General features: G+C 42.6%; 1 protein-coding gene across 8 annotated transcripts in view; it reads left to right on the top strand.

Moving 5' to 3' along the window:
- The first annotated feature begins 17 nt into the window (after nucleotides 1-17).
- Nucleotides 18-19626, top strand: part of TSC2 (TSC complex subunit 2) — a 44049-nt gene continuing 24440 nt past the window's right edge. For 5 of the 8 annotated variants that reach the window (XM_077829028.1, XM_077829025.1, XM_077829023.1 and 2 more), the window contains exons 1-22: nucleotides 18-33; nucleotides 1551-1715; nucleotides 2310-2396; nucleotides 3504-3614; nucleotides 4388-4532; nucleotides 5222-5339; nucleotides 6547-6595; nucleotides 7208-7333; nucleotides 7634-7707; nucleotides 8087-8213; nucleotides 9695-9838; nucleotides 10202-10339; nucleotides 10868-10971; nucleotides 11787-11868; nucleotides 12877-13032; nucleotides 13383-13499; nucleotides 14585-14707; nucleotides 15071-15177; nucleotides 15790-15943; nucleotides 17436-17558; nucleotides 18172-18306; nucleotides 18986-19175. In XM_077829028.1, coding sequence (XP_077685154.1) covers nucleotides 1578-1715; nucleotides 2310-2396; nucleotides 3504-3614; nucleotides 4388-4532; nucleotides 5222-5339; nucleotides 6547-6595; nucleotides 7208-7333; nucleotides 7634-7707; nucleotides 8087-8213; nucleotides 9695-9838; nucleotides 10202-10339; nucleotides 10868-10971; nucleotides 11787-11868; nucleotides 12877-13032; nucleotides 13383-13499; nucleotides 14585-14707; nucleotides 15071-15177; nucleotides 15790-15943; nucleotides 17436-17558; nucleotides 18172-18306; nucleotides 18986-19175 — 2548 coding nt within the window. In that variant the 5' untranslated portion in view covers nucleotides 18-33; nucleotides 1551-1577. Of the gene's footprint in view, nucleotides 34-1544; nucleotides 1716-2309; nucleotides 2397-3503; nucleotides 3615-4387; nucleotides 4533-5221; nucleotides 5340-6546; nucleotides 6596-7207; nucleotides 7334-7633; nucleotides 7708-8086; nucleotides 8214-9694; nucleotides 9839-10201; nucleotides 10340-10867; nucleotides 10972-11786; nucleotides 11869-12876; nucleotides 13033-13382; nucleotides 13500-14584; nucleotides 14708-15070; nucleotides 15178-15789; nucleotides 15944-17435; nucleotides 17559-18171; nucleotides 18307-18985; nucleotides 19176-19626 lie in introns of those variants that run through there. The other 3 variants (XM_077829027.1, XM_077829030.1, XM_077829026.1) reach the window with 2 other exon arrangements.

Raw genomic sequence — 19626 nt, 5'->3', positions numbered from 1 at the left:
GGGGTGAGGGGGCCGGGCCTGCTGGCCGGAGGGGTGAGTGTCCCCGGGGCCCGGCAGTGGGGAGCTGCCTGGAGGGTACTGCCCGGGGAGCGGGGGGGGGCTGGGTGACATGGAGGGGCCCCCCCGCCGAGGGGCCGGGTAGGGGCCAGTTGGGGGGGCTGCGTGGGGGGTATTGCTTGTGGGGCTGGGGGAGGGTACCCCCTTGGGGAGATGGGGCTTGGGGGTTATGTGGGGTCGCCCCCCCCGATGGGCTGGGGATTTGGGGGGCTCCTATGAGGGCTTGGTGCACTGGGTGGTTATAAAGAGGGTGTCCCCTGGGAAGCTGGGGTAGGGGGATGGGGTTTGTTATGAGAGCGCCCCCCTCCCCCCCACTCACCGTGAGCAGCTGGAATGTGGGTATTTGGGGGTCACAGAGGGCCCACCCCTGGAGGCTGTGAGGTTTATCGGGGGCATCCATGGTGGGGGAAATTGTACAAGGACCCCCTATAAGTAGCTGGGATATTAGGGATTGAAGGGGGTTGTACAGTGGTCTTCCCATGAGAGCTGGGCTATATGGGTACTAGGGAGTGGATGTGGAGAGGACAATTCTGGTGGCGATAGGATGGGGGACTATGTGGGAGAGGGGTTATGGAAGGGGCCTGTCCCTCTAGGGAGCTGGGATATGTGTGGGAGGTGGGAGCGGGAACTGTACAGGGAACCACACCTAGATATGTGAGAGATTGGGGCTGGGAGAGACTTATAAAGGGATCATGCACAAAATACATATGGTGGATGTTGGGGATTAACTTGTTCCCAGTATTCATGGGACAGCAGGCCCATTGTGGAGTTGGGACCCTCTTTCTCACATAAAGGAGGCATATGTGATGAAGAGTATATTTATTTAGCACTTGCCATATTTCTGTAGCAGCTACTGATGCTGTACCTGGTCTAATGGGAGCCTGTTTTGTGGTGGTGTGGGAGAAATGGCTTCTGAGGGCCTTCACTGTTTTTGGTTGAGATTGACACACCTACTCCTTGTACCCCTCTAGCCACCCCACTGTAGCTGGTGTGATGCAATATTTAATTAGTTTCACACTTTTGCCATCACTTTTCCTTTTTTCATTTATTGCTACTTTCAAAATTTGCTCCGAGATGAAATTTACTGTACAAGGTTTTTAGCCTGGGAGCAAAACACCTTATGAGTTCCTATAAAATAAAACAACTGTACAGTTCGAAAATTGACGTGTGCTGGTCAGGCATTTGGTGCTGCTTTATTGCACATACAGCCCTCTGGGAAAGTGCTGCCACAGACAGGGACGTCCCCTAGCTAGCTCGAAGACATGTTCAGCAAAGGTTACAGTGGCACAAGCATCCCACAACCTGGCAGCATCGCCCCTGCCAGTGTCTCTTCCCTGATCTGAAGGGAGTTCACTCCTTGGCCTGTTTGCAAAGACTTGCGAGAGTAGAGCTGTGTGTAAATATCCCATTGAAAAGTGAGATGGATTCCAGTGTTGCCTGGTTCTTAGGTTCTGTCTACAGCTCTCTATATAGTAACTGTTCTATGCATGCAGGGGCCTCTTGGTGTTTTCTTGTCAACAATGGCGAAGCAGCAAAGCAAGGATCCTGGGTTAAAGGAGAAGTTTAAGAGCCTCTTAGGTCTGGGACCATCCCGGGCTAGTTCCAAATCATCAGAGGGCAAGCAAACAGAGTTTATCATCACTGCAGAAATACTCAAGGTAAATTGTTATAGGGTTTGAGGACTGAGTTTAGAATATGAGCTGAGATGAATGGGCGATGAGCACAAAAATGGAGGGGGTGTGACTTGGTGGTTAAAGCTGGAGACAGGGAAACGGGACCCCTGAGTCCTATTTCCAGCTTTGCCACTGACTCCGTTTGTGACCTAGGGCAATTCACTTATCCTACTTGTCTCTCAGGTCAATCATAGATAAAATGGGGATAAGGTTAAGTACCTCATAGCATTGCTAAGTCTTAATTAGTTGACATATCTGGGTAGTTTGAGATGCCTGGCTGAAAGGCTCTGTGTCAGTGTAAAGTGCTATTATATTAGGCTAAATTAGAGCACACTTTCCATTTCTCCCTCATCCTGTCATCATTCTACATGAGCTTTAACCTGCTGATGTTGGTTACAGCTTCATTTAAGTGCATCTCTGTGGGGGTGACTAATGGTTAGGCTCTAAAAACAATTTTTAGACAATGTGGAGCTAATTTGATAATGATCCAAGTGGTCATTTTGAGAGCTGGAGAGGGATGTTTCTGATGAAGAAAGGCAGAGCCTGGGTTATCTTAATAATTTCCATTCTTCTTTTCAGGAATTAAGCGTAGAGTGTGGATTAAATAACCGGATACGAGCGATCAGTCAAATCTGTGAAGTAGCAAAAACCAAAAAATTTGAAGAGGTATGTTTGCTGTCAGGTGTAGGGTAAATGTTAGGAGGATTGAGATAAGCTTTAAGCAACAGCCTTTGACTTCTCTTGTAACAAGACACTTAAGTAATTTGGCCTACCTTTAACATTGTTATAATTGTTGTAATCCAGAAAGTTATATCTTGCATTTTTATTGTTCTGTACAAACCTATAAGAAATCAATGATCCTTGCCCCAAAGACCATTGAAACAATTTAACAAGTGTAGTGGAGCATTCTCCGTCACTGGCAATTATTAAATCAAAATTAGATCTTTTTCTAAAAGACATGCTGTAGTTCAACACAGAATTATTTCAAAGAACTTCTATGGCCTGTATTATGCAGAAGGTTAGATGAGTTGATTACAGTGGTCCCTTCTGGCCTTAGAATCTATGAATCTGTATTCGTCTGATTTGGACAGTGGAAACATAAACTGTACAACAAAGAGCTCACACTCCAAAGCAAAGCAGAGAGAGCATCATTGAAAGGCTTTCCAGGACAAGTAGCTTTAAGAGGTGCTTAAAACGAGACACCAAAGTTATTATACCTGTTGTAGGGTAGTGGGATGCTGCTCTTGACTTAACCTTATTAGTAGCTGTTACAGTCCTGCAGGGAAGTGTCCGCTAGTTCCCTCTGACCTAGAGTTGCTCTACGAACAAACAGGCACTGAAATAACTTTAAATCAGCTTTTATTCACACTCTTAATTATTTCTGTGCAAGTCTCTGTGTTAGATGCTCTTTATATCAGATTGTCATGTTGGTTAAACTCAAAACAAAAGCATCCACACAGAGACTTGCATGGAAATAGCTAATGGTATGAATGAAGCCAGTCCAGTCATTTTGTTTATGTGTACGCCAACTTTCACTGGGCAGATGTGGCGCACAATTTCCACTCTGGCTATAGGAGAGGTGTGTGGAAGTAGCACTCAGGGAAGAGGGCATTAGGAAGCTGCGAGGCATGAATCTTGTTAACTCTCCCCAGCATGACTCGCCCCAATTCAAGAAGTGACCTTGTCGTAGGGGGAAGACCCCAGAACAAGCTTAACCCTGCTAACCATAGCTATCTAATAAACGGTGCTGTTGCTTTCTATGTCCACTTACAGCATGCGGTGGAAGCAATATGGAAAGTGGTAGCTGATATGCTTCAGCCAGAGCTACCAGCAGAAGCCAGACATGCTGTGCTTCACCTGCTGAAGGCCATCATTCAAGGACAGGTAAAGGCTCCCCCTTCCAAATAAGGCTTGCACAGAGCAAGATGAATAGCACTGGCTGGCTGCCTCCTGCCATTTAAATTCTTCTCATTCTCTATCTTAGTCCAGCTCAGTGAACAGGAAGAGCTTAGCATTCAGTTTGATTAATTCTCTTGGCTCTCAGTTTAACCTTTTTTCTCTTTTAATTGGGGAGGCATTTTGTACTCCTGAAAAAGGGAGTGTTTGCAGTGGCTGAATTCAATCACAGTGCAGCAGGCACAGTATAATCTTTGCCTAGACAGCTGTGTCAAGCACGTTAATCCTGACCTGCAGCATCCCTGCGATGGCAGGTACGCTAGTCATCGAGGCAAATTCTGTACATGAGCCTTTTTCTTCAGTCTGATCAAGTCAGGCTCTATGAATCCTCAAGCTATTACAGCATCCCACTGAGCAGTGCTGTCTGTAGCATTTCCTTTTCAAGTCCTGGAATTCGTGGTCTGGCTGTTGCGACGTGGGCCACTTTCTGCATCTCTGGGGTTCTGGGCCTGATGAACGTTGGAAAAGCTGTCTGGGGTTAGCAGTGACAGCTTGATAAATGTCTCTAAGAGGCTAAGGAGAACTGACTGCATTCGCAGCAGACCATGGGAAGATTTTCAGTAGACACTCACACAGCCCAAGGGGGGAAAAGGTTGCTTTTAAAGTGTGATAACATTCTGATAGTTTCCTAATCATGGTCTGTAATAAGTCTAGTTTTCAGTTTCTATTGTATCTCACACTATAATTCTTTCTCCTTTCAGGGTGAGAGACTAGGGATCCTCAGAGCACATTTCTTTCAGGTTATCAAGGATTATCCTTCTAATGAAGATTTGCATGAACGGCTTGCAGTGTTCAAGGCTCTCACGGATAATGGAAGATCCATTACTCACCTGGAGGAAGAATTGGGTGAGTGCTGCATACAAATGCCGAGGGTTGCTGTTGTCTTCAGATTCTGGCATAGGATTGTCCGAAAGCCGTTGTTTTAAAATCATGCTGAAAAAAGCTTCATGATGCTGGTTTTACCTCTTTAAAATAAAATTCCATGACTTTTCTATAAGGCATAAAAATTATGTACTATTCTACATTATTGTGTAAAGTTTTAGGGTACAAATTCTCCCATGCCAGTGTGATAAACAGTTTTATAGTAGTGACAAACCTCTGGATGTTCTGCATCTGTGAGTTTGGGGAGTTTTCTTAATTTTAAACTGTTGCCTGTTTATTTTTGGAGGGTTTTCTGTTGTTGCCGTCTTGTGGCAAACTTAATACAACCCATCCGAAGTTGTTTTACATCTGTAATGTGGTTTGGTCCAGGCAAATTTAGCAAATTCATAAAAATGTGAATTCAATGCATGTGGCAGTTTATAGCCAGATAGGCAAGTCAGTTGTAAGTAGCAGCTAAGAAGAGTGTGATAGATCAAATAGCAGCCTTGGTCAATCGACCCTCACTCTTTATTATTGCCTTCTAGGGAGCAGTTTGTGTAGCTGGAAATACATCAAAGGACAGATCTCTTTTTCAGCAAGTAGGGCCAGAAGGAAATTTGCAGCATTTTTGGATTGAAACCATGTTGTAACATCACCACTTCCTTCTCCTTTAGCTGAGTTTGTCCTGCAGTGGATGAATGTCGGGTTGTCCTCAGAATTCCTTCTAGTTCTAGTGAACCTGGTCAAGTTCAACAGCTGTTACCTGGAAGATTATGTTGCTGATATGGTCCAGTAAGGTTAAACTACTAACACTTATTGTTTCTAAATTGCTGTGCAGAGTTTGTGGATAAATTCAGTGGTCTAAATTTTCAACAGACCTCCAGGGGTATCTGTTTGCATGTGCAAATCTGGGTTTTGTGCACACAGATAGACCAGTTGGGTGACAAATGACCCAGCTAGCCTCGGAAAGTGTGCTTTGAGGGGGGGAAAGGGTATCTGTTGAAATAGTATTGGTGTGGCTGTGGTCGGAAAAGTGATTAAAAATGGCACCCAGGTGTTTTTATTTCAGAACACAGGTGGTTGTCAGAGCTGACTTTTCTGGCAAATGTATTCTTTTGCTGCTATTAGCTGTTTTGGCTCTGAAGAGTTATGGGAGAACGATCCTGTTTCTGGCTTATGTGCCTGTCACCAGAATAGTTCAATAGATTCCAATTGCAGGGCCAATTTCTGCCCAGAATTATACCTTTGTAACTGCACTGGAGATGGTGGGGTGGGGTGGGTGTATGTGAAGGTAGAACTTGGCTGGCTTAGTCGTCATAGCTCAGTGATGCTTAAACCTGAAAGAACCCATCTCGCTTTTCCAAACCCAGAACTGAAGATGCAGGGGTGACACTTTAGAAACCTGTTTGTGTAAATCAACCAAATTGATATGAAAGCAATGAAACACAAATATGGAGTCTCTTGATGTCATGTTTACTTACCTTTCAGAGTAGAACTCTCCTTCACAGACCAGATTGTCAAAAGAGCTCAGCTCCCAGCCACTCCCAAAACCTGATTCTTCTTGTTGGTACTGAGCACTTTTGAAGATCTGTCCATGAGAACTTAAACAGTATAATGCAATACACCAGCTCTTATGATATTCTGATCTATAAACCTGGGTTAAATTACATAGTGCTCAATCCCCTAGTTTGTATAGGAGATTAACTTGACCATATTCTCTTCACTAGATTTATATACTCGGGACCCTGGTACCCAGCTGTATTTAATGAATAGTAATGGTAGTGCGATGTAGCTTAAGTGCAGCTGCAAACTAGCTATTCAGAAAAGGGCTGGTGACACTAAGCATGCTCCCAGAAGTATTATCAACCGAGCCACAGTCAGGAAAGCAACAGGGCAAACTTCTACACTAACCTAATTGTGTTAATTTTGGCCAATTTTTTTTGGTCATTTGTTAAATTTGATTAAAATAAACATATTTAACTACGTTTTCCTCCAACAGTATGATCTGCCTACTGTGCATTCAGACATCATCATCGGTTGACATAGAGGTCAGTAATTGAAGCCTCTTCTAATATCGATTACATTCTATAGAACTGATCCATTACAGATCAGGCCACTTTTGAATAGCTAGGCCAAAACTCTCTAGGGTTCCCAGGGATTTTCTTCCTTCAGGGAAAGCTGCTGTAGCAAAGTGTGGAGCTTACTATATTGTTGTATGTTGGGTGGAGAGAGGCATGATGACTTAGGTGTCTGAGCTTAGAGGTGGGAACCAGGATATCATGAGTCGCAGTCCCAACTGGGCAAGTCACTTATCCCTCTCTTACTCCAGTTTCACCCCCTGTGAAGTGAGGACAGTAAAATATTGTGAGGATTAACTAACTCTATAAAGCACTTTGGGGTCGTGTAAAGCACTGTACAGCTACTAAGTTATTAATTCAGTCATAAAACATTGGGACAAAGGAACCTGGATGATCTTGCTAAGGGATTTCATTCACTATTTAACAATCCTTGTCATGGTTTGGTTTACATCCTGAACTGATGTATCCCTATTGACTTCTGAGGAGTTTTGTGGCCGTAAGTCAGGACAGTTTAACCTGCTGTATTTCAATGCCACGTCAAGGGAGAAGTGAGTAACCATTGTGCTTTTCACCCCCACAAAGGTCTCCCTGCAGGTCCTAGATGCTGTGGTTTGCTACAACTGCCTGCCCTCGGAGAGCCTCCCGGTATTTATCATCACCTTGTGCCGCACCATCAATGTTAAGGAGCTTTGTGAGCCATGCTGGAAGGTCAGAATTCTTTTGTTTCCCTGGGCATGAGTTCATGTACCATGCACAGTTCTGTCTCATTAAAGCTATGTTGTTCTGGATATTAGTATGTTAAAAATCTAGACTCCAGTTACCTTTATTATGATTATAATAGTTCTTTGAGAGGAGATCAGAGCATATACCACACTTCTCTAGTTTATTAAATGCTGCACTATCCATTATTAAATTGCGTATGTAACCTCTCTTGACTGACTGGACCCTGAAGCTGTATAATGACCTACTGAAACCTTCTCTGAAAATTCTCTAATACTTGCTTTTTAGCTTATGCGCAATCTCTTGGGAACCCATTTGGGGCACAGTGCTATATACAACATGTGCCGCATCATGGAAGACAGGTATGGAATGTCATGCTATTAAATTCTTTTTTAAGAAAAAGCTCAGTGTTGCTTTGACTGAAATAAATGACGTACTGATTCTAATGGGAACAGGAGCAGACCCAAAATTTCATGTGTGGTATAGCGGTTAGAAATTGTGACTGCTTTGTGATTTTGGACAAGTTAATTAACCTTTCTATACCTATGTTTCCCCATTAGTAAAATGAGAACAGTGCCTAAATGGTTAGTCTTCATGGTTTTAAGTCCTTTAAGATGCTCTGATTTAGAAGTACTAAGTATTGTTCGTTTCCCTTTGCATGAGTCTTGTACTCTAAAACTAAACCTGCTGCTATAGTGTGATCTAAGAAAATCTTGGCTTACCTTCTGCACCCTGTCTTAGAGCTTACATGATGGATGCAGCATTACTGAGAGGAGCAGTGTTCTTTGTCGGAATGGCTTTGTGGGGTGCACACAGACTGTATTCTCTCAAGAATTCACCTACGTCAGTGCTGCCCTCATTCCTCAAGGTAAAGTGGTACTTGGGAGGAACTTTTATATTGTGATAGTGCCTAGGAGCCTCAGTCGTGGACCAGCACCACATTTTGCTAGGTGCTGTGTAAACTCAGAACAACAAGACAGTTTCTGCCCCTAAAGAACTTCCAATCTAATTATAAGACAAAAGCCAACAGTTGGATAGAGACAGATGGGGGAACACATGAAACAAGGAGGCAATAGCTAGTTCAAGCTTAAACTGATACTTCGTTTGGGAATATTTTACTGATCCACATAGCAAATTCTTGAATTTTTCATAGTTCTGTAGAAGGGACCATTAAAACATCAAGCTGACTTTATTTAACACAGGCCATTAATTTCACGCAGTTACCCCATAACGTGGGTTAGACCTAAAGCATTTCAGTCCTCAGCAGAGTGAACTGTTGTGTGCACCGGCAGAGGGCTGGAGACACTGAGGTACCACAAAAAACATTTTAGACATTTTAGAGAGCGAAAAAAATCCTGTCCCTGCTTCAAGTAGATTCCAGTCTACAGCATACAAATGCAGGGAGAGGGGACAAAGTCAGCATGAATGAAAAGTGAAGTGTGGCACTTTTTTTTTAATTAGTGCCAGGATTTTTTAAATGGAGAGACACCCTGAGGGGAGGATTAAGATTTATGAGCTTGTTGGCAGAAGTGCCTGTTAATGGAAACTGCAGCTATTTGAGAAAAGGCTGAAGTGTTCGACCGGCTGGGTGTTAGTGATGGAAGCTGTACTGTGATCACTTCTCCTCTACCAGGGCACTTATTAAACCCTTGGTGCGATATTAAATTGGGAGTAGCCTGCCACCTTTCCTGCCCTCTTCTGTACTTTGGGAGGTGGCAAGGACATTTTTGTAATGGATTTTAACCACAGCAAAGGGAATGGCGTTAAAGTTCCCTTATTGGCTAGCCATGCTGTATGTTTGATCTGTAGATTATGCTTTAGGCAAGAGAGAGTCCCTGAAACAATATTAGAAGTTTCATATAATGGGCTTGGTTTGAGTGACCAGATTGAGTGGTCTCATTACAAAATCCTACTGTGTCTTCAGCATTTGGGGACCTTTCAGCCAAACTGCGAGAGCTGGTATCACTTTCTCCAGCCTCATATTCCTGTGGAACCAAGTGTGCATTTTAACATCTGAGTTGCACCTGTTGGGAATACATTATTGTGCTTATAAAATGGCCATCTTTGATCGGCTTTTGCAGCTGTAGCCTCAGACTTCGGGCTTGTCTATCCTTGAAACGCTACAGTGGCCGTGCTGCAGCAGTGTCACTGTAGCACTTCAGTGTAGACATTTACTACAGCGACGGAAGGGGTTCTCCTGTCACCGTAGTTAAACCACCTCCCGAAGAGGCAGTAGGTAGGTTGATGGAAGGATTGAGCCCTTCAAACTTCTTAATATGTAGGATGTTGATCAACTTCAGTTTAAGAAGGTTACAGATCATTAACTGACCTGAGGAACTTGTGTTCCAGGCCATGACTTGTCCCAATGCAGTTGTATCATATGAAATAGTCCTGTCCATAACCAGATTAATCAAGAAGTATGGGAAGGAGCTGCATGCTGTCACTTGGGATATTCTTCTGGATATCGTTGAGCGATTACTCCAGCAGCTACAGGTAGGTATTGAGCCAAATCTTGATATATGTTATAAAAATGTCTTGTAGGAAGTATTTTGGTTTATAAAATGGTCTTATTTTTTAGTACTGAAAAGCACTCTACAGCTTCTGCTTTTGATGGGGGGTAGCATGTACCCTGCCACAGCCTATAGACTTGGTGTCTGACGCTGGGGCTCCCCCGTCAGTGGAAGCTGTGCTTGTCATGGAGATGGTGAGGTATTTGGTGTTGAAAGGGAAGAGGACTGAGTGTGGGTCTGGCCTAACTTCTGACTCTAGTACTTCTCAGCCAGCACTCTTATTTCAATTGTGACATACTTTGTAATGAAAAAGAAACCATTTAGAGCGGCCTTGTCTGTGTTTCAGAGTATAGAGAACCAGGATTTGAAGTCCATTGTACATGCTCTGTTGACTACTGTAGAAGAACTCTGTGACCAGAATGAATTCCATGGGTCTGAGGAGAGATACTTTGAACTGGTGGAGAGATGTGCTGATCAGAGACCTGTAAGACCTTCTCCCCCATCTCAAGTCAATACGGCCTACTGTGGTTTTTTTCCCCTTTTAAACCTCCTGGAAATGTTTCTCCGTACTACAGTAGTGTCTAGAAGCCCCATCCAAAATCTGGGGTCCATTTTGGGGGACATGGTATGAACGCATAATAAGGAACAGTCCCTGTCCCAAAGAGCACAAGAGACCCACAGGAAACATTCAATATTCCTATTTTACTGAGGTACAGGGATAGTAAGTGGTTTGCCCAAAGTCACACAGGAAGTCTGGCAGGGCCAGGAATTGAACCCAGAACTCCAGAGTCCCAATCTGAGTGCCCCCAAGACCATCCTTCCTCTTATTGTTCACATCAGTATTAAATTTTTATCCCATACAACCAAGGGCGGCGGGGGTCATAAAATAGCACACATTATAAAGCCACAGTGAAGACTTCACAGCCCCTTGAAACCTGTTCTTGGAGGGAGGGGAAGGGAGATGCATGCACAGTATGTAAGCACGGGACCATTCTTACATTTTCTTTTAAAGGAATCTTCTCTACTAAACTTAATAACGTTCAAAGCTCAGTCTATTCACCCTGCCAAGGATGGCTGGATTCATAACCTGAAGGTGTTAATGGAGAGGTTCTTCAGGTAGGAAACTGCAGCTTTAAAAAGAAAAGGTTGTTTCAATGTGTGTGCAGCCTGTTTAATGAACTGTCTGTGTTAAAACAATCTAACTCTCTGGATCTCTTTAATGTTAGTAATGGCTGCTGAAATATGGGGGTGATTCCAGAATGGAGGATTTGCTTTTTGTCCAATCAACAGAACAAAAACGTCCAACTAAGGCTTATCATCCTTCTTTTAAGAAAGTGGAGGGTGGCCATTGGCTGCTTCACTTCTCTAATTACATCTGTCCTGTGCTCCATTGAGTGGCAGTCTTCCTTGGTATCAGAACTACAACCCTACCTCCTAATTATCAGTAATGCTTTTGATTTAACAGTGTCCGGTAGTATGGGGTTCTGCAATGGTAGTTTCCCAGAACATGCTTTTGTATTGTAGAACGATCCCCTGATATAGCAATCCAGAGCTTTTGGCTCCTTTTAATAAATTAGGATAAAGACCACTTCATCCCTGTGTACGTGGTTCTAAAGTTGTGGCACAGAGTCTCTCTCCCATTCACACATGCTCTCCCTGGTTGACTCTTTTTAAGTTTTGGCGATGGATACGGCTGCCCATGTGCTGCAACAGGAGCTCTTTTTTTTGTAGACAGCCTCCAGTTTTTTCTTGATGGTAGCACCTTGTCTGCTTGGTGTTGCAACTTCATATGCAGAGAACATTCGCTGAACGTTCACATGGCCTTCGATTGTAACGTTTTTAACCGAGAAAAAAGGGAGTTTGTCACAACATGCTCTCTGTCCTCCCCTTAAACTCTTTTGTCCATTTTGGGTTTGTTTTTTCCCTTTTAGGAACGAGTGCCGTAGTGCAGTTCGGATTAAAGTTCTGGATGTCTTGTCTTTTGTCCTGAGCATTAACAGACAGTTTTATGAGGTTTGTATTTTATTGATATTTAGTTGCGGTGTTTGCATTTGAGATCTGGAATGGGTGGTAGAAATGTTTTAATGATGCTTAATCGTGTTCGTTCTTCAGGCCTAATTTCTGCAATTCTGAAGAGTCAGTCCAACGGTTCTGAAAATGTAGGACACTGTAATTAGGTTTCTTTGCAATGTGACTGGAAGGACTTGCCTATTAAATGCCGTCCATAGCTGCGTTTTTTAAGTCTGTTATCGGTTTGGTGTATATATAATGGGAGTTGATATTAGCAGGTCTATTTTGACAATGTGCATTTTTAATTTTCACCTTGTGCATCTTGTGGATACCTTCTTTCCCTATCCTAAGGTTTCCCAGAGAGGTTGTCAATTCCATTCATTTTACTAAAAAAAAACAAAACTTTTTTTTTTTTAGTGTTGGGGATGGGAGATTTAATCTGGTTTGGATAGAGACAAAGTTTAGTTTGTACCAATATGAGGTCAAGATATTATCTGACATGAGTGGATTGACTCTATTCAATTCTGTCTTAATTGAAATCCAAGATGGTAGGCGCTGTGACAGAGCAGAGACCATTGATTTGCTTGTTAACTCAAAGGAATGTCTGCTCAGTGTGTCTGATGCAAGGAAAGTGGAAGAGGCACTGCTCAGATTCCTCCAAGTTCTGTTAAACTGGCTACCGCCTCTTTGTTTCCTGCCTCTTTGAAAAACAAGGCCTGTGAATCCCATGTGAATAAGGTCTGTTAAAGTTGAGCTACAACGCCTTTGTAGATCGATAGAGACCTAAGCTGCTGAGTCCAAGTTCAACAATAGTCTAAATGTTTGGAGAGATGACCTAGAAAGATATTTAAATAGGCTGGAGGAAGAAAACCAGCAGACTAAACAACGAGCTAATGAAGACTAAAGCGAGTATGACCTCGTGATTCTTTGATCATGGATATACATTTTGTGTTAACTCGCTAATAAGAGTGAGCTGGGAGACATTTTGCTGAACAGCCTGTCCTATTACAGGAGGAGCTGATTAACGTAGTGGTGATCTCACAGCTGGCACATATTCCAGAGGATAAAGACCATCAAGTCCGGAAACTGGCCACTCAGCTATTGGTGGACCTGGCCGAGGGCTGCAACACGCATCACTTTAACAGCTTGCTTGATATCATAGAAAAGGTGAGGCTTCGCTTGCTCAGTAGTGACACTTCCAATAACTTCGTCTCCATCTCTTATCCAATCCCTTTACTGGAGAACAAGGAAGGTGAACAGTTAATTATATATATGATCCAGGGGGGTGCTGTGTAGGACTCCTGGATTTTGGAGGAAGTCGGAGCTCTAATGAAAAGCATAAAGGTGCTTTGGAACCAGCTCTGCTAACGCACATCCAAGCTAATCTACAACATTAGGAGACTTTCAGTGGGACCATTTATTTTGTGCCTTTCTGACCTATTGGCATGGAATTAAGTTGGTGTCTCATTGTGCCTGATGTGGGTTTTAAAGGGCATTTCTCCTTCTGTTTTTAAAAGGTGGCTGCACGTTCTCTTTGGGCTCCTGTTGATCTGGAGGAGCGAGACTTTCTATCTCATTCTGCTGCTTTAGAGGATGTGAAGACAGCTGTTCTAGGCCTCCTGGTAATTCTTCAGGTAACACTGTGGAGCATTTAAAAATCCCTCCCTTAAAACAGTGTTCTCTAGGGCTTTGTTTACTGGCCAGTCAATTCCCAATAACAAATTCTTTCTCTTCTGTAACTTCATAGACTAGTTCACTTGTCCCACTCTTTAAACTAACAGAATAGAGGATATTTTAGCCATGGTTGGGTTAGTTCTATTCTTGACTCGGTACCTTGCATATGGTGTATTAAATATTAAATCTTTATCTACTAACAGCCGGTGTGTCATAAATGTGAATGCTTTGGTGATATGTTCCTAGGGTCCAGCTAGAAAGGAGCCAGAACTGGATTCTCAAATCTGAATCTTTTTGAATCCTAAACCCAAAGAAATTCAGGTCCCCAGATCCAAACCCACACCTGTGACTTTTTGGGGTCTGGATTAGATAAAAAATGAGAAGAGTTCTAATGTGACTGAAATTTCTGAGCAGAAATCTCACTAATTCAGTTGCTATCTTGGGCAAAAACTACCCAGATTTCTTGTATTGCCAGACACTCACCATTCAAGATGGTGGAAATTCCACAAGAACAACTTAAGTGACTTTAGCCTGTCAGGATCCAAACACCGTTTTCTCAGGCCGTCTCAAAGCCTGCCCTGCCCTTTGTTTGTTGACGTTACTAGCAGCGTCAGTGGGGTATAGCGTTATACCTCCAAGTAACGTCTTTCTTGGGTAATTCATAAATTAAAGGTCAAACTTGCCACTCTAACAGTTTTCATAGAAATGTCAGTGTTCATAATGCGCACGTGCTGCATTCACTTAAGAGTAGGAAGATGGATCTGTTTGGGAATTGTGTGTATGTGTGATCCCCAGGATCCTCTGAGGCAGGCCGGGGTGGCTTCTTCCTGTGCCCCAGTGGAGGGCTAACTCTTCAACCTATTCTGCCCATTGCTCCGGAGTCTGCACAAAGGGTCTGTACAGAACCATCTGTTCGTGTTGGCCTCAGGAACAACTCACAGTTGCCTTTCTTTGTACGTTTGATGCTGATTGACCAAAGATGGGCTAATCTGTTAACAAGTAAACCTTCAGTTTGTGTCTTGACTGTTGTTCTGTGCCTCCGTAGACGAAGCTGTATAGCTTGCCTGCCAGCCATGCCACTCGGGTGTATGAGATGCTTATTAATCACATCGAACTCCACTATAAGTACGTTTACCGCCTCCCGATTGCCAGCAGCATCAGATTGCAGGTATGGATAGTCTCTCTCCTAACACTATGATAGAAGGAGGGGTTGAACTAATGCTTTAGTTGGGTAGAAGATGGGGAGTTTGTAGGAATTTTATTACTGTGTACTCTGCAGCATACCTCTGTAGCTGTAGAACAACCAGTGCAGGAGTAAAATGTTAGTTAGCTGATGGCACTGTGTATAATAAATTCCATAGCAGTTGAGTTCAGAGGGTGGGAGCCCCTACAGAATCAGCCCCAATGCAGAGCAAATCTTCTTGCTGGCCAGGAACAACAGCAGATTGAGTGGTGAGAAGCTGGGGGAATATTCCATCAGCAGAGGTTTTGAGTCATTCCAGAATGCAGTGAGAAATCTTCTCTCTTGCAGGCATTTGACTTTCTGCTGATGCTTCGAGCAGACTCCCTCCACCGCCTTGGCCTTACCAACAAGGATGGAGCAGTGAGATTTAGCCCCTACTGCCTCTGTGACTTGGTGTATGTTTCTCATTGCATTGTAGTACCTTTGAAACCGTGACATTCTCATGTGTGTATTAATAGTCTGTCACGACCTCTGTACAACTCTTCTCAATCTCCCAAATTCTGATCAGCAGTTATCAGACCACATTCATAGTTATGGCTTGTGGGGGGTGTTCCTCTAGTAAATAACTTCGGAACCAGTCCTGCAAATCCTTGGCATGCAGAGCTCTCAGGAGCCTCAGAGTTCTGTGTATTGGAGGCTTGGGATTTACGTAGCTACTCTGCAAAAGTTTACAAATCTGTTGTTTGCAATTTCCTGCCAGGAGACTGAGAAATCTGGTTTTACATTAAGATGTGGTACAGTGATTTGTAGAAATGTTGCTATTCAAGCTGCACAGCCTAGTCTGGTAGTAACTGACTCTTTAACTTAACCCTCTTAACAGAGGTATCTCTGAAAAGGAACTTGGAGAAGCAGCCTTTGTTGTGGATAATAAAGTGATGCATGTTTCTGACTAGTTGGCTTGGTCACTTCCCTGAAATCTGTTGCTTTGCATATGCATTTCTCATCTTGCTTTTGTGTCTGGTAATGGCTACTGAAACGCTGACCTGGTTTGTATTTCCATGGCATAGAGAACCAGAGAAGAGGGTGTCTGAGAAAAAGCCTGCTGGGACCCTCTCCCCTCCATCAGGAAGCCCCAATGTTTCTTCCCAGAATGCCACTCTTCGGATGGGCTACTTGCCCTACTCACTGCTCTTCCGAGTCCTCCTGCAGTGTTTGAAGCAAGTACGTTGATGAACTCAGTCTGCAGTGGAGTTTTGCACATAAATTTGCATGTTTAAAACTCAAGCGTTCGGAATGTTAATGCTGAAATGTTCTGGAATGTCAGCTTTTTATTTCCTTTATGCCCAAAAAACTCCCACTGAATTTTTCTTTAAATGGATATTTCTTGTGGAAGATCATAACACTCATTACACTAAGAAGCAGGAATAGAGCTTTTAACTCATCCACTTGTGGTGGCTGATTAAACTGCATATGTAGTGCTGAGCCTAATCTGTTTACTCAAGGCTTTAAAAATTGTCTGATGGGATGCTTTTTTGAAAATACATAAAACAAAACCATGCATGAATCTTATCTCAAAAGTATAATCTTTGAGACTTACCCACCATTTCACAATATAGCCAATTAATACACTGTTGTGCTTTATTTTTCTTAAAAGATAATTAATTATATTTAAACCTAAAATGTGACCGATCTGTGTTTTAAAATGATCTAGCAATCAGTGTTATCCAGGTTGCCCAACACCAGCTGAGGGTATCTAAATAGCTTCTTGAAATCCAGAACTTTCCATCCAAAAATTTGTGTGTGATCCTACAACTCTTCAGCCACCAGGAGGAGCACAAGTAAAACTCTTCCTAAACCAAGCAGACCAATACTGGATTCTGCTTCACAGGAAATAAGGGTGAATTTTTTTTTTCATTTAACAGAGGCGAAAAGCCAGTAGGAAAAATGTCACCCTGCTTCTCAAAGAGGATTTAAAACTAATAATAAAACCCCCCAAAATTAGAAGTGCAACTTAAGTTGACAAACTGTTGACCATTAAGAAAAGGAGTACTTGTGGCACCTTAGAGACTAGCCAATTTATTTGAGCATAAGCTTTCGTGAGCTACTGCTCATCATTGCATCCGATGAAGTGAGCTGTAGCTCACGAAAGCTTATGGTCAAATAAATTGGCTAGTCTCTAAGGTGCCACAAGTACTCCTTTTCTTTTTGTGAATACAGACTAACACGGCCGTTACTCTGAAACCTGTTGACCATTAGATATTTGAGTATGGAAAGGAAATAATGAAGTGCATTAATGTTGGCTCTGGACAGCATTTTATTCATTTTTGGGGGGCCAGGAGTTGTCTTGAACTCTGGAATCACTTTTTTGTTTTGGCGGGTGGAGGAAACGTGTAGAAAAGGCCTGGGTCGGACTCTTTCTGCTTGTTTTCACCGTCTACTTGGAGATCTGTCCATTTTATGGCATCAAAATGTCTATGCTACATCTGAGCTAGAGGATGCAGTTGGGTGAAACCCTGGAAGCAGCCCATGCGTCAAATAAAAGCAGCATCTTTGCTAACTAACAAAGCTGGAGAAACAAGGATCACAGCAATAAATAACAAATCATTGTTTGAAGCGTGTTGGGCTTTATTTTCAAATTTAACATATAAATCATGCAAAGTTTCCCATAGAAAGTTATTTTCTTCCTTACTAAACTCTCTCCCCTTCTTTCCAGGAGACAGACTGGAAGGTGTTGAAACTGGTTCTCAACAAGTTACCGGAGTCTCTCCGCTACAAAGTGCTATTTTTAACCTCCCCTTGCAACCTTGACCAGCTGTGCTCTGCACTCTGCTCCATGGTAATAACCAGTGTGTCCTCCTGGGGTCTAGACACCACAACTTCACTTCTAATAGAAATGTGTTTGGTTTAAGGCTTCCTTATTTTATACCCTTTATTTTTGGGATTAATCTGTACCTCCTCCCCCCCTCACCAACAACGTGACCCCTTTCCTTTAGCTTAAAACTTTGTGTTAAGGATAATTAAATTCCTTTAGATATTTAACTGTCCATATGCTTCAATTGCTAAAGAGTATAGTTATAAAAATGTATCCATAAATTGAGTGAGTTTTAACGACACTTGAGCCTAAACCTAAACAAACTGACCTGCATGTAAGGCTTTGGGGTTCTAGGTGTATATAATGGTCTCCTGCAAATCCATTCCCCCACATTAAAACTCTGTGCAAGGTTAGCTAAGGGATTTATTTCATAGTTTTACTGTGAAGATTATGCTCCAAGTACAGCATCCAGATCCTAGTATGTATATGATTGAGCTCTGGGACCTGGAAGCTAGTATTGTTTCATAATGGGACGCTGTACTGCTCTTGTACGATGAAAATGTACTATGCCCAAGAAGACCTGAATTAAAAGGCATGTGAAACGCAAAGTACTCAAGCCCAGTGTGTAACTGATTAGCTTACAGACAAAAAGACAACTGAGAGGTTACGTGGCACTCCAGATGGGTTCTCCCGCAATGACATGCACCTGGCTGTCGTTCCAGTATTGACTGCATTGATATCTTACCATAATTACCTGGACAAAGCTAAACAGGTACTGTCAATGGGATGGGCTGTGGGAAGAGAAGTCTGAGTCTGTCTCCAATGTGCTTTCTAATGTGAGCCTATTTCAGACTTGGAGACTAAATGTACAGTTGCCCTGTAAGCATTTGCACGGGACATATAAAGAGGCAGTTCTGCCAGAAAACAACATACCCACAGTAAGTAAAAGTAATGTAGGGTGACTGTAACTGAGAGAAGTTAGTAAAACTCTATTCACATTGTGAGCTTTGTGCATTTAATAGCACTTCGTATAGTCAGTTTTATTGTTGCCATCCCCTGCATAGTCATTCTGTTCTTTCTCCCTGTCTGAAAGACCCTGAGAACCATCAGAAGGGAGCAGAAAAGCCTTAAATATTTTGTCCCTTTTTATTCTGTCAGAAACTGTTATCTTAAAATGGATTATTTCAAAAACTTCAAGATGACAAATGTTTTGTCTAAGATTTAGAGCCAAACACCTGTGACTTTTTTTTTTTTTCTCTTGAGATAGTAGTCTTTAATTGCTAGTGCATTTTTGGTAAAAATTCTTGTAGCTGCTGGCCCTAGCAATGCAGTTACCAACACACAACTAGCATTTTAGTATGTAGAAATGCTAGAGATTTGTTGTAGGTTAGTGGCAGATGGAGCCTGTTCTTATTTTATTATACTGAGCGTATTCTGTTCTATTCTTCTAGCGTGAAATGGTTTATTGCCTGGAACATGGCTTAATTTATCGCTGTGCAAACCAGTGCGTTGTGGCTTTATCCGTATGCAGCGTTGAGATGCCTGACATCATCATAAAGGCACTGCCAGTCTTGATAGTCAAGTTAACCCACATTTCTGCTACAGCAAACATGGCGATACCTCTCTTAGAATTTCTTTCAAGTAAGTTGCAGTGGGAATTGTGTTTTACCTGTGTTCTTCAGTGGCTGTGAAAAGGCTAACTGTATTATTTAGCATGAGTATCATCATCTTGGTTTACTTTAAGGTCAGATACAACTTGTTCTAGAGTTCACTGTATTTCTGGTAACGGTGCTGCAACTGCCATAAAATCTTAACATCTAGTCTCCTCTTGCTCATGTAACCCAGCTGCTCAGCCTAATGCACGTGTGCACTGAGAAAAAAGAAACATGCTTTACATATAAAAACATTGGAGAACTGGAAAATCTGGGGACATCTTTCCCTCCTTGTAACTTACTCCTTGCACAATAATATTAAGAGAATGTAATGTCACATTAACTTTCCTGTTGGCACCAAGTGGTTTAGAAAACGTTGCATGCTTCAGCTCAATCCTGAGTCAGTAACAAAGTGCTCTCATCAAGACTTCACAAATGAT

The sequence above is a fragment of the Eretmochelys imbricata genome, chromosome 10 (genome assembly GCF_965152235.1).
Source record: "Eretmochelys imbricata isolate rEreImb1 chromosome 10, rEreImb1.hap1, whole genome shotgun sequence".
Taxonomy (NCBI): Eukaryota; Metazoa; Chordata; order Testudines; family Cheloniidae; genus Eretmochelys; species Eretmochelys imbricata.
Note: the sequence above shows the minus strand (reverse complement) of the source record. Positions and strands in the feature narration are given on the sequence as shown.